This window comes from Zerene cesonia, chromosome 12 (assembly GCF_012273895.1).
Source record: "Zerene cesonia ecotype Mississippi chromosome 12, Zerene_cesonia_1.1, whole genome shotgun sequence".
Classification (NCBI taxonomy): domain Eukaryota; kingdom Metazoa; phylum Arthropoda; class Insecta; order Lepidoptera; family Pieridae; genus Zerene; species Zerene cesonia.
The window spans coordinates 2,265,007-2,279,088 of record NC_052113.1 but is presented as its reverse complement, the minus strand read 5'-3'; the positions used below and the strand labels follow the sequence as shown (position 1 = coordinate 2,279,088).

The window sequence follows — 14,082 nt, the reverse complement described above, 5'->3', positions numbered from 1 at the left end:
GGTTTTCTGTGGGGGTGTGGTACTTCCCCGGTGCGAGCTGGCCCAATTCGTGCCGAAGCGTGCTCGACTCCCACAACGATCTTCGCTTATTGATATGAAATTGATAATGTAAATTATGCATCTAGCAATCAAAACGTTTATTCGGCAAATCGTTGATAATATATCTAAAAAACTGGCATCCCTGTCTGTAAAAGTGCGTGACGCATCTAACAAACTGAGGCGTTGTGACACCCGTGACAGTTGACATATACCCGCCATTAATCAGCGGTACACAGATACTTAAATGTTGATGTAAAGTTATTCCCAATCAAACTAACCATTTATCGTCAGGAAGGAGCAGCCGTGTTGCCGTGTATAAAATATTGCTTTCGTAAAAAAGAATTGGATTTGAGAATGGATGATGTGTTAGAAAATAGTTGATTTGGTTCAAAGAAATAATGCTGAATGGATATAAATGTATCAATAGCTCTTTAAATATGATCGATTTTATAGTTTTTTTTTTTGCGATACTTGCAGTTCTTAAGTAAGACCAGGAACTTATTCGTCTTGACTTCCAACCTCTTGGATGAATAATGTAAGACAGATTTTTAGACGATAATTTCTAGCAAAGCAGATTAATTTATGAAATATTACATCCATACGTATCCTGAATCAGTGTGTTTTAAAGTTATAAAATTAAGTATTGTTTATGAAATACACTCCAGCGGCTGTTAGGCGATCGTAGCGTACAGATAAAACAAAAACTAAATCAAATAAACAAATAAAATGAATAGCTAACGTTCCGACGTTTACAACTGTTGTTCAAGAATAATAGTAACTTGTGATTTTATACATATATTTCTATTTTTAACATTCACAATTCGTGAGACTAATGGTTATTATTAATATTTAAGGTAATATTCCACGTAAAGTATGAATCTATGAAAGGTATTGTAATGTCCTTGGATTTTATGATTACTTTAATAGAATAACTGAATAAAAACAAACATTTTCAATACTCATAATTTCAATACACATAAATAATAATCAATTTTGCTTGAGTCTTTAAATTATCTTGACACATATCATTACGTAAACCATATTATTAAACATGCAAAATATGTACAATAAAAGGGGTTAAATACACGACAAAAACAAGCCAGTTCACTGTAGAAAATAACAGGTACAAAAAGAGTTTAACATCACGAGATAAATCGTGAAGCGACGGTTCTAATAAAACACGTACGAGGCAAGGCGCTACATTTTATTTCAAAAGTGATAAGAACGGGAAATTTCTTTTACGAGATTCTTGCGGAGGGTGAATGGGGGTGCAGCGCGATCTGTGAATACTGTTTTTGTACGACATCTGCTTTATGTCGCTTTCGTAAACTTGGTTAGGGCGCACTGAGGCGCCTTTAGACGCTCCAAATCGTAACTAAATTGTATTACGCTTTCAATGAAGTATATTATGAAGCTGTTTATATCAGTACTACGAGTAAGCATAATGAACAATTGAACTCCTTTTGTATTTTCGTAAATGGTTAATGAATTTCGTAAATGGTTTTGAATGATTTATAAAATAGCTTAATATTATCATACATTACATTACATACGCACAATTTAAAGGTATTTTACATTTTTCTGACGTCCCGAATAAATGTAAGTAATAGACTAAATTGGGGTAATGCCGGATTAGGGGCACCGATGGTTTTATTGTAAGCCAGGCAGCAACATTTTAAAGCAACTTATATTGAAAGGAAGTACACATTGTGTAAACAGTATAATCCTAATATTCAAATTTCAAGGTGATGAGTTACAGTAAATACAGTTAAGAATCTGTTCAATGTTACCATTCTCAAAGGTCTAATACAAACTGCAAAGAATGAGGATTTACTTAAAAAAAAATTATACTGACTAAGTTCTAGTTGAAGGATGCGATATTAAAAACAGACGGGGAAAGCAATTATTTTAAATATCGAAAATTACAAAAAAAATCTTATCTCTTATCCTTACCTATTTGTGGTATAGTCTCTTATTCTTATGACTTACTGTATTAATATTGCGTTACGCTGCAAAGCTGAAGTAGATTTCCTCATCCAAGAAAGCTTAGTGATATCATTAAGCTGAATCTATTGCTACATTATCACTTATTTCATTTAACCTCTTATCCCTACTGTTGTTAGACGTAGTTACATTGTTGGAAAGCTGTCTTATCCTCGAGGAAATGTTGCTTTAACGCGTTTGCGTACCACAATCTTGGCGATACACGGTTTCGCCATAAAATAGTTTACATTTTTATGAAAACCTTTATGAATAAGCACTTATGCTTCTTTAGTATCGTTTCTTGATAGTGATACGGTAACATTATAACATTCTTATTTTATATCTGCCTGGCTTCGGCTTGATAACAACGAAAATATTAAATTCAATTTGCTACTATGTATCTCTGAACTATATACTGTGTAAGGAACACAATATAAAAGTCCAAGCTTTTTTATTTTCTATTACGAAACACGAACAAAAGGAGGCTTGGATAACTTAACTATATCTTACTTCGATATCAAAAACACTTATAAAAATAACACGTATTAAAACAGATAGATTGGATTATACTAAATCATTTGCATATTTCACGCAAATAAAACCATATTGCAGACAACAGAGAGCTTATCGAAGTAATCTCATCAGACGATCTTTCATGTGATCTAACAATTTAAACGCAGATTGATTATTTAAACCAGGATTATATATACGTTAATTAAGATAATTTAGTGTACGAACCATTAAGCGGTTTATTAATACGGATCGTAATCTGAAATTCGCATTAACTAGTTTTGGCGAATCATGCTTCTAACTTTAAGTGTTTCAATATATCATTAATCATGGACGTAATATCGTTTGTTTGGAGATGGCTGGGGAATGATGGAGTCGTGTCAACGAACTAACTTCACTTAATAACCTTATATTAATCACGAGTTTATGTATGAGGGAGTTTTGGACGAACGCATGGCTTATGGGTTAACTATAAGTCAATGGTCTATTGTGAATAGACGATGCTATACAGGAAATATAACAAAGTTAGAAAAGTTTTCATAAAAAACGTTTCAAACCTCTATATGTTCTTATACATTTTTGAAACAATGATCGATGGGTAATAAATTAAAATTATTTTAAAGAAATATGAGTCGAAGTTAGTGATGTTATAATTTTCTTTGAGTTATTGTTACGATTTAAATTGACATCCAAAAACACGGGTTTGTTTTTGTATAGAAATAGCGGCTTTATTGATATTTATGTTTTTTTTGTAGCAAGTACCTAAACGATGCTATGCCCATCATTTACCTGGTGCGGCGTATACGGCCCAGTAGCGTATTGCTGCTGTGGCGGCGGGTAGCGGCAGGGCTGCGCGTAGGCCGCCCACTGCTGCCCCCCGCGGAACTGCGCGCCCGCGCTCGCCATGCGCCCCGCGCACGCGCCCGCGCCCGCGCCCGCGCTCGCGACCGTCACCGCGCCCACGCCCGCTCCGCTAGACGATCGACAACCGCCGCTCTGGAAATAATTCATTTAATGAGTATTTTATTGTAAATGCGAAAATCTTATTTATTTATTTATAACTCTTTAATACCATTATACATAAACATAAAGGAACCTTACTAATATTTGGTCAAAAAGAACAGTATAGTTTATTAGACGGCCTATCTTATTTTCTTTTTATCACATAAAATCATACGGTGAATATACGAGTACGCTACTAAATTCGGACTAAATCATATCTTTAGCTGCTATAGCTGCGATCGAATCGAGGTTCGTCTGGAAAACGATGATCATCCTTCGCTTTCATATACGCAAAGGTAAAGCAAATGGCTTTTAAAGGGAAAGGCAAAAATACAGGATTGAGCAAGTAAGTAAATTAAGTTTTAAACATTGTAAATTAATATTTGTTTTCAGCTCTTACAGCTAAATTCCTATAAGTTTAGATACAAAACATTATAAAAACAATATATACATATAAATTACACAGAGCTAAACAAAGAGATATGTCCAAACAAAAAGTATTAAAAGGCTAAAATAATTATAAAAACAAACACTCACATTAAAAACACGTATATAAAAATACAAAACTAAGCCTCCCACACATAAATAAAGCACATAATCTCCTTGTAATAACGTACACGAGTCATTACGCCACGACTTTGCGATTCAAACGAGTCGTCCCTCATTGATTTGTATTTCTAGTTTTGCAGAATCACATCCTAATAGCATGCCTATCTCAGACTCAGGTTTAATAGTGGTTGCATCACCGTCCTGACGTTGACATATGACTATGTGAGATTGGCATCCAGCGTTCACTGACTTTCGCAAATAACTGTACGGTGCATACAAACTTGAATATTCCGATGTACCACCATGCTACGTAGCGGATTATTGTAGTGTGCGATATTTGAATACAATTAAAAGTTTATCTAATATTCTACGTCTTATAGAATGCATATATGTATGAATGTATAGATGTATAATATACATATTTGCTGCTCTTTTACGGAAAACCAGTTGATAGGATCTGAATGACATTTGGTGCAGCGATAGAAAAGAATCGGGATAAACACATAGACTACTTTTAATCCGAGTACCAATGAAGCTTCGGATCAAATAAGTGAGAAATAATTGACACGTAAAAAGTATATAAAATAGAAGAGAAGAGATATTTAAAACGGAACGTTGAGGGTTGTCTAACGAAATTATGAATATATTTGGTTATTGATTAATTATTTACAATAACTTAAATTATTGAAAAAAAGCGCTTCACACCACAACCCGAAATAATTAGGATGTAATTTTACTTGTTTATAATATAAGATAAACACGTATATAAGTAAATATTATAAATAAATCAAAGAAGTTTATATTATAATGGAGATTATGATAGTAAAAAATAACACCAAAGACTTATTTATATCCATTGTAATAACGAAATAGTAAACACAATCATATTTATTTTTATGCTTACACAGATATGTCCAGATCTTTCTCAAACGTTATGAATCATAGAACAAACAAATACGACATATCTCACATTGTAAACAACGTACTACGTATTTTCTATTTGTTTGTAATATTCTATGAATAGTTATAAATTCGAATGAGTATTAAATTGTTCCTTCATTTAAACAGACCGTTTGTAATATGTTTCTTATTCGGGGTTTATCGTTCATGTAATAAAAATTATAGTGAACAAACTTTTTAATAAGGTTATTAGTAAATAAGTAATAATTTGGTATGTAACCTTAGTTTAATCAAAATGTAGCAAAAATTTAATTCATCATGACCGCAATTATCCACAACCTTTTATAAAAATAAAATCAACAAATTCCACAAAATGTTAATCGAAGCAATATCGTCATAATTTCCCAACCCCATCTCCAAACATAATTATTTGAGTCACGGAATTCGAAAACCCCGGCCAACGAAGCTAAAAGGATGAAAGCTTTGTTGACGTTTTTTTCCAAGTAAATCGCCTCTATTCTTTATAACTACTTTTTGCTACTGTAAAAAAATGGATAGGCGGTAAGACGATAAGCCGACAATCCGCTTAGAGTGCGTGGGCGACCATAGATATATACATACATATAGAAGGTATAAGATACGCAGTGCGTTAACGTCTAGAAAATTAGTGCCAGCACTCAGGTTTAATGCTAAAAGCATTAACGATCTTTGTTATACGTATCTATTGTGCACCACGCACATTTATGACAGGAAGTCAACACATATTATAGGATAAAATTTTAAATGGGAGTTCTTTTTTAACAGGCGATTGCAAGAATAGCACACTTTAGAATAGCGTTCATGGCAAGAACTGAAAAGACACACACATGCATACAGTAACGAATCATTGGTTTCGACTAGTTCTATCGGTACACCGGGCTGTACGCACACATACACCTTACACGCATTTGTATTATGCCCAGAAATAAGATTACGCGATTCACATAAAAAAATATTGCACTAAAACTATAATTCACTATGAAATTATTATGTTGCATAATGTATTTAAACTTTTATAAAATCAAAACGATTGCCCGTCTATTAGAAGGATCATTACGAAATGTTTAGCGCTACCTTTATGTTTTTTCCATTACATCAAATATGCGTAGATATGAATCATTACATATTTCTGCTTTCTTGTAGTAGTTAACTGTTCTTGTAGTAGTAAGGCATTAAAAAACACGTAGCTTAATTACGTTTACTTATTTGCTCTTTTGTAGCGATGTGGTAACAATATAATTTCTATTTGAAATATTTTAATAACTCCATAAATGTCATCAAAGAATTTAAGGATCTAAGATTATAATGAATTATACTTCCGCTGTTTTAACACCACTATCTTATAAAATTTTTCGATGCTTAAAAAGTCTTGTATCAGAACGCATTTTGAGGTTTTTTCGGGCAAGATTTATTATAGGTGTGTATAAAAAAATATTAATAGTGTCGAGTACTTATAATTAATAAATTATAACGGAACATGGTCGTGGACACTCACATATAATATTTTATGATTGAACAAACACATTTTTGAAATGCAATTTCAAAAATCTATTTATATCAGAAATAAATTTTTGTTAAAAAAATCTAATTACCTTAAACAAATGGTAATCTTTGAATGTTGCTGCAATCTATGTTACAGTTACCCTGTCTCATAAAGATGATTAAAAAATTCACTACACTAAAAATATTTAACATTGTCTAACTGTGTTTTACGTAGACGGGCTAGCGATGATTAAGCCAATTATAACTAATTGTTCTAATAACCTTAATGAGAGTAGGTATACTTTCCCAGATGTGAACCAGCGTGCCGTGGCGTTGCATGCATGGCTGCGTTTTAGTATTGGATACACAATTACGAGATTTGATTTCGGTTTAAGCCATAAAATTTCATTTTATCTATATTTGAATCCTTAAAGTGCAAAGGATTTAGGCGCGAATTATAAGTCGAATTTGTATGGCTTAAAGATTTTTATAATGCATGTTGTAATATATGCATTAAATAATAATCATTTAGCTATAGAAAACAGTTATTTATAACAGCCAAGAATTTTAAAAACCTAATTAAACAATAATTTAGACACTAAATTCGGGCCTGCTTATGATTTCTTTAAATTGTAATATTGTATAAAGTTTAGGACAGTAAGAATATACATAATATGTTATATTCAGAATCTTCATGATTTAGGATATAATCCCTGTATATAAAGCACCCGGATGATAGAAAAGTGATGTTATTATTTGCTTACATTATTATTACTTATCCTCCCCTCAAACTTTTATTATTTAAAAATGAGCGTGAAAAGTGTAAATATAAATTTAAATTTAAGTACATTTACGATGTGTTGCCAGTCGAGAGTGGGGCCTTCGAGACTTTTATAACCTTTTATTGGACAGCCTCTAAGTGTCAACATAAAACGTTCCTCAGTGGCCTAACTTGAACAGAAATAAACCCATTTAAAGACGCTCTACTTCAATTCAATCAGTTCGACGCTAAAGTTATAGGTGATAAAACTTTCGATCTAACACCTAGACACTACCAACGTCGTAAGTTAGAGAACAATAGCTTTTTAATTTTAAATTTATGTTGTGCAGGGCAGGATTCTAATTTTGCAACCTTTTTTTATTTTTCTTTTGATCAAGTTTCAGGCTCTGTATTATCTTTGAAGGATAATGAAAATAAATAGTTGCTAGATTAAATAAATAGTAAGTTTATATTTTTACACAGTTTTGTGTGTTTAGGACCAGACTTGAAATAAATTAATGTCTTATTACTTTAATCCTAGTATGATCTAGAATATATCGTATGTCTATTTGTTAAGTAACATATATATGTTTATAGTATTACATTGAATTGAATAATAAATGGATAAATAGTTTATATAAGAAAGTGTTAAGTAGTAAAGTAGTATTATATACCTGATATGTGACGTAACTTTATCGCTCGCTAAGGCAAGCTTATATACTTATAGTTTATATTTTCGTCCAAACGCGGGATATTAGATGCCTATGCTTGAAAATTATGTTTTCTTTATTACTGATGATATATTACTCAGTACACTTAACTTATCACAGAAGATAAACCTCTTGGAAGCTGTTAGTCATGTCGTATCATGTGTTATTGCGAAACTATCCGCATGACCGCTGGCCAATAATTCATTCTGTAATACTGGTAATACATAATAGTTATGACTAAGTACCTTCGTACAGACAACTCTAAGACATTGCTTTTATGGTTTGAATCTAAATAATTATTAATAACATTTTATGATTGATATTAGAACATGACCGCATGAGGGAAAAGTCCTTCAAGTAAAAATATAAAATCATAAATAACCATGAAATAGTTTAAACGGTGCTTATTACAAAATATAAAAAAAATGCCGTTTTTACATTTTCAAGTAACCTCTAGGAAGCAAATAAAAGTTGAACCACATCTTTCCTAGGGTTTAAAAATATTTCTTTATTCATTACGATGCTTTGCGGCCAGAATAATAAGTAGTTTCATCGGAAGTTTTTGATAAATTTTCATGACTCGGTTCGCTTACCTCTGCACAGTTTAAGTTTATATTAATATGCATTTCACGATTTGAGCCGCACGGGATCCGCATGGCCTCTAATTTGGTCTAACTTTAAAATATACGGAATTATTTTACATTGTGTCTAAATGACATAAAACATTCAGAAAAATTTAGAGAATTGAAATATGTTATAATAATAATATCGAATTCAGTTTACTTTTATTAATTTTATTAGTTTTACGAAATCAATACGAATCGCAAATTATCGATTGTGTTAATTCGGTCAGAGCTATGTAATTTAACTTAGAAGTCAGCATAACCAGAAATATTTTTCGCAAGCCATATTTACGACTTAGTGTGCCATGAATAATATTCTAGGGTACAATTTGGAAGTCTAGAATGTTCTGAGACGATTCATAGACGGGGCTTGTCGCGCCGCTTTGACGCCGATTATACCACTATACGTCTATTCTCTTTACTTTAGTCTACAGTCTATGACGATGGCACTCGATGGCGACGAATCTTTTTCAAATTGTCTATGTTTATCGTCTTCAAGGACGCTTTCTTTCCCGAAAACTTTGTTTGCGGTTGTTCTTTTAGGGAAACTGGAATTTGTACATCATCTTAGATAGGTATGATAACGCGTTTGGTTTTTCTTTTCGGATTTTGTACCCAAGGGGTAAATTGAACTTCGCGTGCGTTTGTGTATTTCATATACACATATATCCGTCCATCACCAGACTGCATCTCATGAACCGTGATAGTTGAAATTATCAGAGTTTATGGTTTTCTGTTGCCGCTATATCAATAAATCGAAAATTGAGGAAAAGTAACGTTCGGCCCGGTCATAAATTGGATGGGTGACCAATTTTTATTGCACTTGCTTTTGGTTCACATTTATGGAACCCTTATTGTTGCGAGTCCGAATCTTGAACAATTTTTCTTCATTTATGTATTTTACCCACTAAAATGGGGAATTGGTTATTTTTTTCTTATAGCAAGTATTTCGCACGCAATTATGAGCCTTTTAAACATTCCATAGCCGTTATCATTTTGCACTAAATCCACTGCACCTTGTTTTTTAGGTAACTTGCGATGATTGTTTCCCTAATGTCATTATTATCAGAATGTAAACGTTGACATGCACCAGTAAAACCTGATATATGTTATCTGGCCACTGTGAGTGCGTCATAATAATATGTAAATAATTATTACATAACAAATGAATAAATATTCCAAAAACGCATTTAAAGAGTACTTGTTTTTGATACAAGATAGCTTTACTATTAAAATAACCACGAAGAAGAAAGAAGAACACATGATATAAAAAATTTATATTTTATGCAGAGATATGCTGTTATGTATGCAGAGGATTCGGATAAAATTTTTTTTGTATTCTGTATTAAAGAACTTGGGTTTACTTTTAATTTTATTTTAGTACTTCTTTTCTAAGTGATAGGAGAAAATATATATTCAACATAAAACAATATTTTCATAACGATTATACATGTAGTTTTTGTCATGGGTCACCGGCTAGACATCAAGGGTCGCACTTTCTTGATCTCTTGAAATGATCTACCAATTTTTGTTGGTCGAGCAGATTAATAATTCGTATGTAGAATATTTTTATTTATGTTTTTAGGTTTCAATAACCAAAGTTGAACCGCGAATACGATTCGATGCCTATCATCTATGAGGTAAATGCAATGACTAGCTTGTGAGTCTAGATTACCAGAAAATAAATATTGTAAATCGTAACAGCCGATACCAATTTATTCCACAACAAAATAAGTCACGAAATCATTTATTGTTACAATTATCTAAGAGAAAATTATTTAAGCCTTTGATCTAATTAGGCTGGAAGTAGAAATCGTAATGGAGAAGGCGATCGTCTAGATGAGGTCAATCCGTAGCGTTGGCTCCGCAAATTAGACGTCTCAGACATTTCAACCAGCCTCATACCCTTTAGGGTTGCCACTTGCTGATTAAAGTGCGATACATTTATAATTGATAAAACGTCTTTAAACTCTCGTCATTTTTCGTCGTGTGTCTTTTATGATATGGCACGATTTTAATCAAAGTAGCATTTCAATAGGAATATAAGTAAGTATTGATTTTGTATTGGTACTTATCGCCTTCCGTAAAGTCGCCTTTGCGTCCCTTCTCAAGACGTATATAACGTTTTATGTATAAAATCTCTAGAATGAACAAATAAAAATTTTGATAAAAGAAGTTTGGATACTTGTAACGACCGTTCGTTTCTCTATAAAAAAATAGAAATATTACGAAATTCTAGTATTTAACACTGCTATTAACTCCTGTTTTAAATTAAGCTTAACACGCGATATAATCATTATGACTTTGTGAGTTAAATCGATTTCAATGAACATGTTGAATTCGCTTTAATTCCACTGATGTATCTTATAAAGGATATCCTCCATTTTATTCAATTTATACCCATTATTATTAGTATAACTACATGCACTTGATCAATTTTGGCGTTTTATTTTTGGCCTAGCAATTTTTAATTATTTAAAAAATTTGTGCGTTCAATCTATCTTTCCTTCTTTCAATAAGAGTTTGCATTAAATATTCTGCAAATAAATGTGTCAGCCCTCGATCGTTGATAATTAAATATTTTGTCACATGTCCCTTAGACACCAGATGCGTTACGCCCAGCTGCCGCCTAAACGTCGAAAAAAATCAACTGACAGCCCTACAACATCCCCCACACTGATTGCTAGCTCATAGTCAGCCGCAAACAAAGCCACGCGTCGAGCTCAGATGTCTTCTCGGAATTCCAAATATTGCCCTCAAATTGTTACTCACTCAACGATGTAAATAATTTCTAGCGTTTAATCGTCAACAAGCTATTCGGGACATTTGTTATGTAAATACACAAGGCTTTATGTGAAAAGCTTTTGTTATATTAAAGTGTTGATCTAAATTTTGATATAGTTAATTCTACTGCTTTGCTGATAGGGTTGATAATATTTGTGGTTGATATAGAGTTTATTCTTAAATAAGAAATAGTTAATGCCTATTTTCCTCTGATAATTAATGTAGATCACACACACAAATATATAGAAAATACAAACAAACAGCAAATAAAATTAAACAAATACCAAATGGATGGTGGGATTTCCTACATACTTACATTTATTTAAAAAAAACGTTGTCTGATTTACTCCCTAACGATCTAATCTTAAGGAAGAGCGTGTCATATTTAAGATGCCGAATTACGGCCCATGTCAATGGTCCAAGTCTAATGCTATATTGTTTGCTTAAAAGAGGTGTAGGTTTAGAAATAACATATCATAGGTAATAGATACCACACTCGAGAACCAGTTAAGCACCTCAAACGTTTGAATATACATGAAGTGCCTCAAGGAAATTAATGATAATAATTTCCATGAATTTTAACTAAGAAATAGAGATAATTCGAAACGGCATTTTATAGAAGTCAATGCCCTGCCACAATACTGGAAAATAAAGCATGGAAATCGCCTATCTTATTGAGATAAGAATTTGCAACGATGTGATAAACATTTATATAATTTTAAACGAGTTTTGTATTCTGTATCGCATCTCCACAATCAAGATTGTGATGTGTTAAATTTAAAATTATGTGATGTTAAAAGGTGCTTGTAAGATTATGTAATGCGCAAGTTTGTTGTTTTAAAGGTTAAAGTCGATGGTGTGTTGTTTAAGCGTTTAAAAATGATTTTGAAGTGATAAAGCTTTTGCATTACTGCTGCTATTGTAAACCATAATAGTTGATATTTGTGTTCTTGTTGGTGAAACTGCTGAAGGTATGTCTTCTTAAATTTCATTAGCATTTAAATAGTTTGTTATTAGTTTGAGTTTTACCTCTCGATCCATATTAAAAAAAAATTATATCAATAGGATTATTTGTACTTAATATTCAATTGTATATTATTTATCGTAATGCAATGACAATTATATTATCATTTGTAAGCAGATGCTTGGACATTGACGATATTCTTTAACAAATACATTCCTTATTTTTTTATGGAAGCGTCTGAACTAATAGGTCGCGTGATAGTAATTGCCCACTACCGTCAATAAAAATTTAACGTAGGGCTTCTGCATATGCGTTACTCTCCTTTAAAGGATAAAGGATAAGGAGAGACGTCGACGGGATGCAAACACTAAGTCATTGAATAATATAAGAAAGAAAAAATTCTCTGAAAATATTTAGCTATTTTGACATACGTAACAAGGTACATAATAATTGAACGCTTTATTTGTATTCCATATGTCGCAAGAGACAAAAAACGCAGTCCATAATCAATTATCGAAATAAAACAATATAAAAAAGCGTGAACAATTACGATTGGAATGAATCGACTTTCATACATACGGATACGCGGAGTAATTTCTCGTATTGCAATCGCGTGCTTTAAGAGAATTATTTGTTTTTACGACGAAATAAAAAGAAAACCGGTTGTACGTGTGAAAATGGTCGATAACAAGCCAAATATATACATGTATTTGACGGTGTTTACAATGAAATTTTAATACGGTGTTGTGAAACGTATTTTTTATGTAAATTGTAGGCTTATATCCACTGCATGACGTACATACTAATATGGAGAAATAATGAGGGTTTGTTACGTTTTTTTTTTTCTCTTTAAAGTACAATATCTATACCTACAGATGGTTGGCGAGGTATGTTTTGACTTGAAATATGTGGGTACCTGAGATACTTATTACTTTTACAAATATTTCTATTTACTTCTATGCTCTATACGGATCGTTTATATCGTAGCTTAAAAACATTGCGATCATTGGTAGAATCAAATTTCAATACATTTGTGTATTTGTACATTTGTTAATTTTATTTGTATTTAACCAAATATATAAATTGTTATCCGATCTTTACGATCTTTCATCCGATGAATATAGGAATAATACATACAAGGATATACTGTACGTACTGTAGGTACGTACGCTTGGAGTTGCATCATTTTGCATGCAAGAAATATAATAACAAAATATTGTATGTTTTCTTAACTTACTTGACCCTGTCATAAACAATCGGATACTCGTTTGACATATGTAAATGCTCATCAAAATTTTTGTAATAAAATGTCACATTGAATGCAATACCTAATTTATATTTTCGTCTTGTATTTCCTCTTTAAATCATGACCTCCGTTGCCTTATAGCTATTAAGCTATAAGGGATACTTCTATAACTCCAAAATATTAAAAGACGTTCTTACATATTGCATAATTATTAGCATTGTAGATTATTAATAATTTGTTTAGCTGAAAACTCACACAGTTTTAAACTCAGAAACACAATCCAATAACACGTATACACAAACACACAATCAAAAATTATTGACTACGCATTGAATGTTTAAAATATGATCAGATATCGGCATGAATGCGATCAAACCGACCAATTTCAATAAAACTCGCACGCTGTACCATTAGCGCGAATTTTAAACCGTTCCATGCGAACAGAGGTGAGAGCAATAAATATAACTGTTGCGTAAAGCAATATGAATTTC

At 32.1% G+C, this 14,082-nt stretch overlaps 2 protein-coding genes across 6 annotated transcripts in view; one reads left to right on the top strand and one right to left on the bottom strand.

Moving 5' to 3' along the window:
- The window catches only part of LOC119830637 (ribosome biogenesis protein WDR12 homolog), a 205,132-nt gene that overhangs the window by 24,487 nt on the left and 166,563 nt on the right, over positions 1-14,082 (top strand). The gene's annotated exons all lie outside the window — the stretch shown is intronic.
- LOC119830636 (protein alan shepard) overlaps positions 1-14,082 on the bottom strand; it is a 141,426-nt gene that overhangs the window by 20,716 nt on the left and 106,628 nt on the right. For all 5 annotated transcript variants that reach the window (XM_038353692.1, XM_038353688.1, XM_038353690.1 and 2 more), the window contains exon 2: positions 3,322-3,528. In XM_038353692.1, the coding sequence (XP_038209620.1) occupies positions 3,322-3,528 (207 nt within the window). The remainder of the gene's footprint in view (positions 1-3,321; positions 3,529-14,082) is intronic.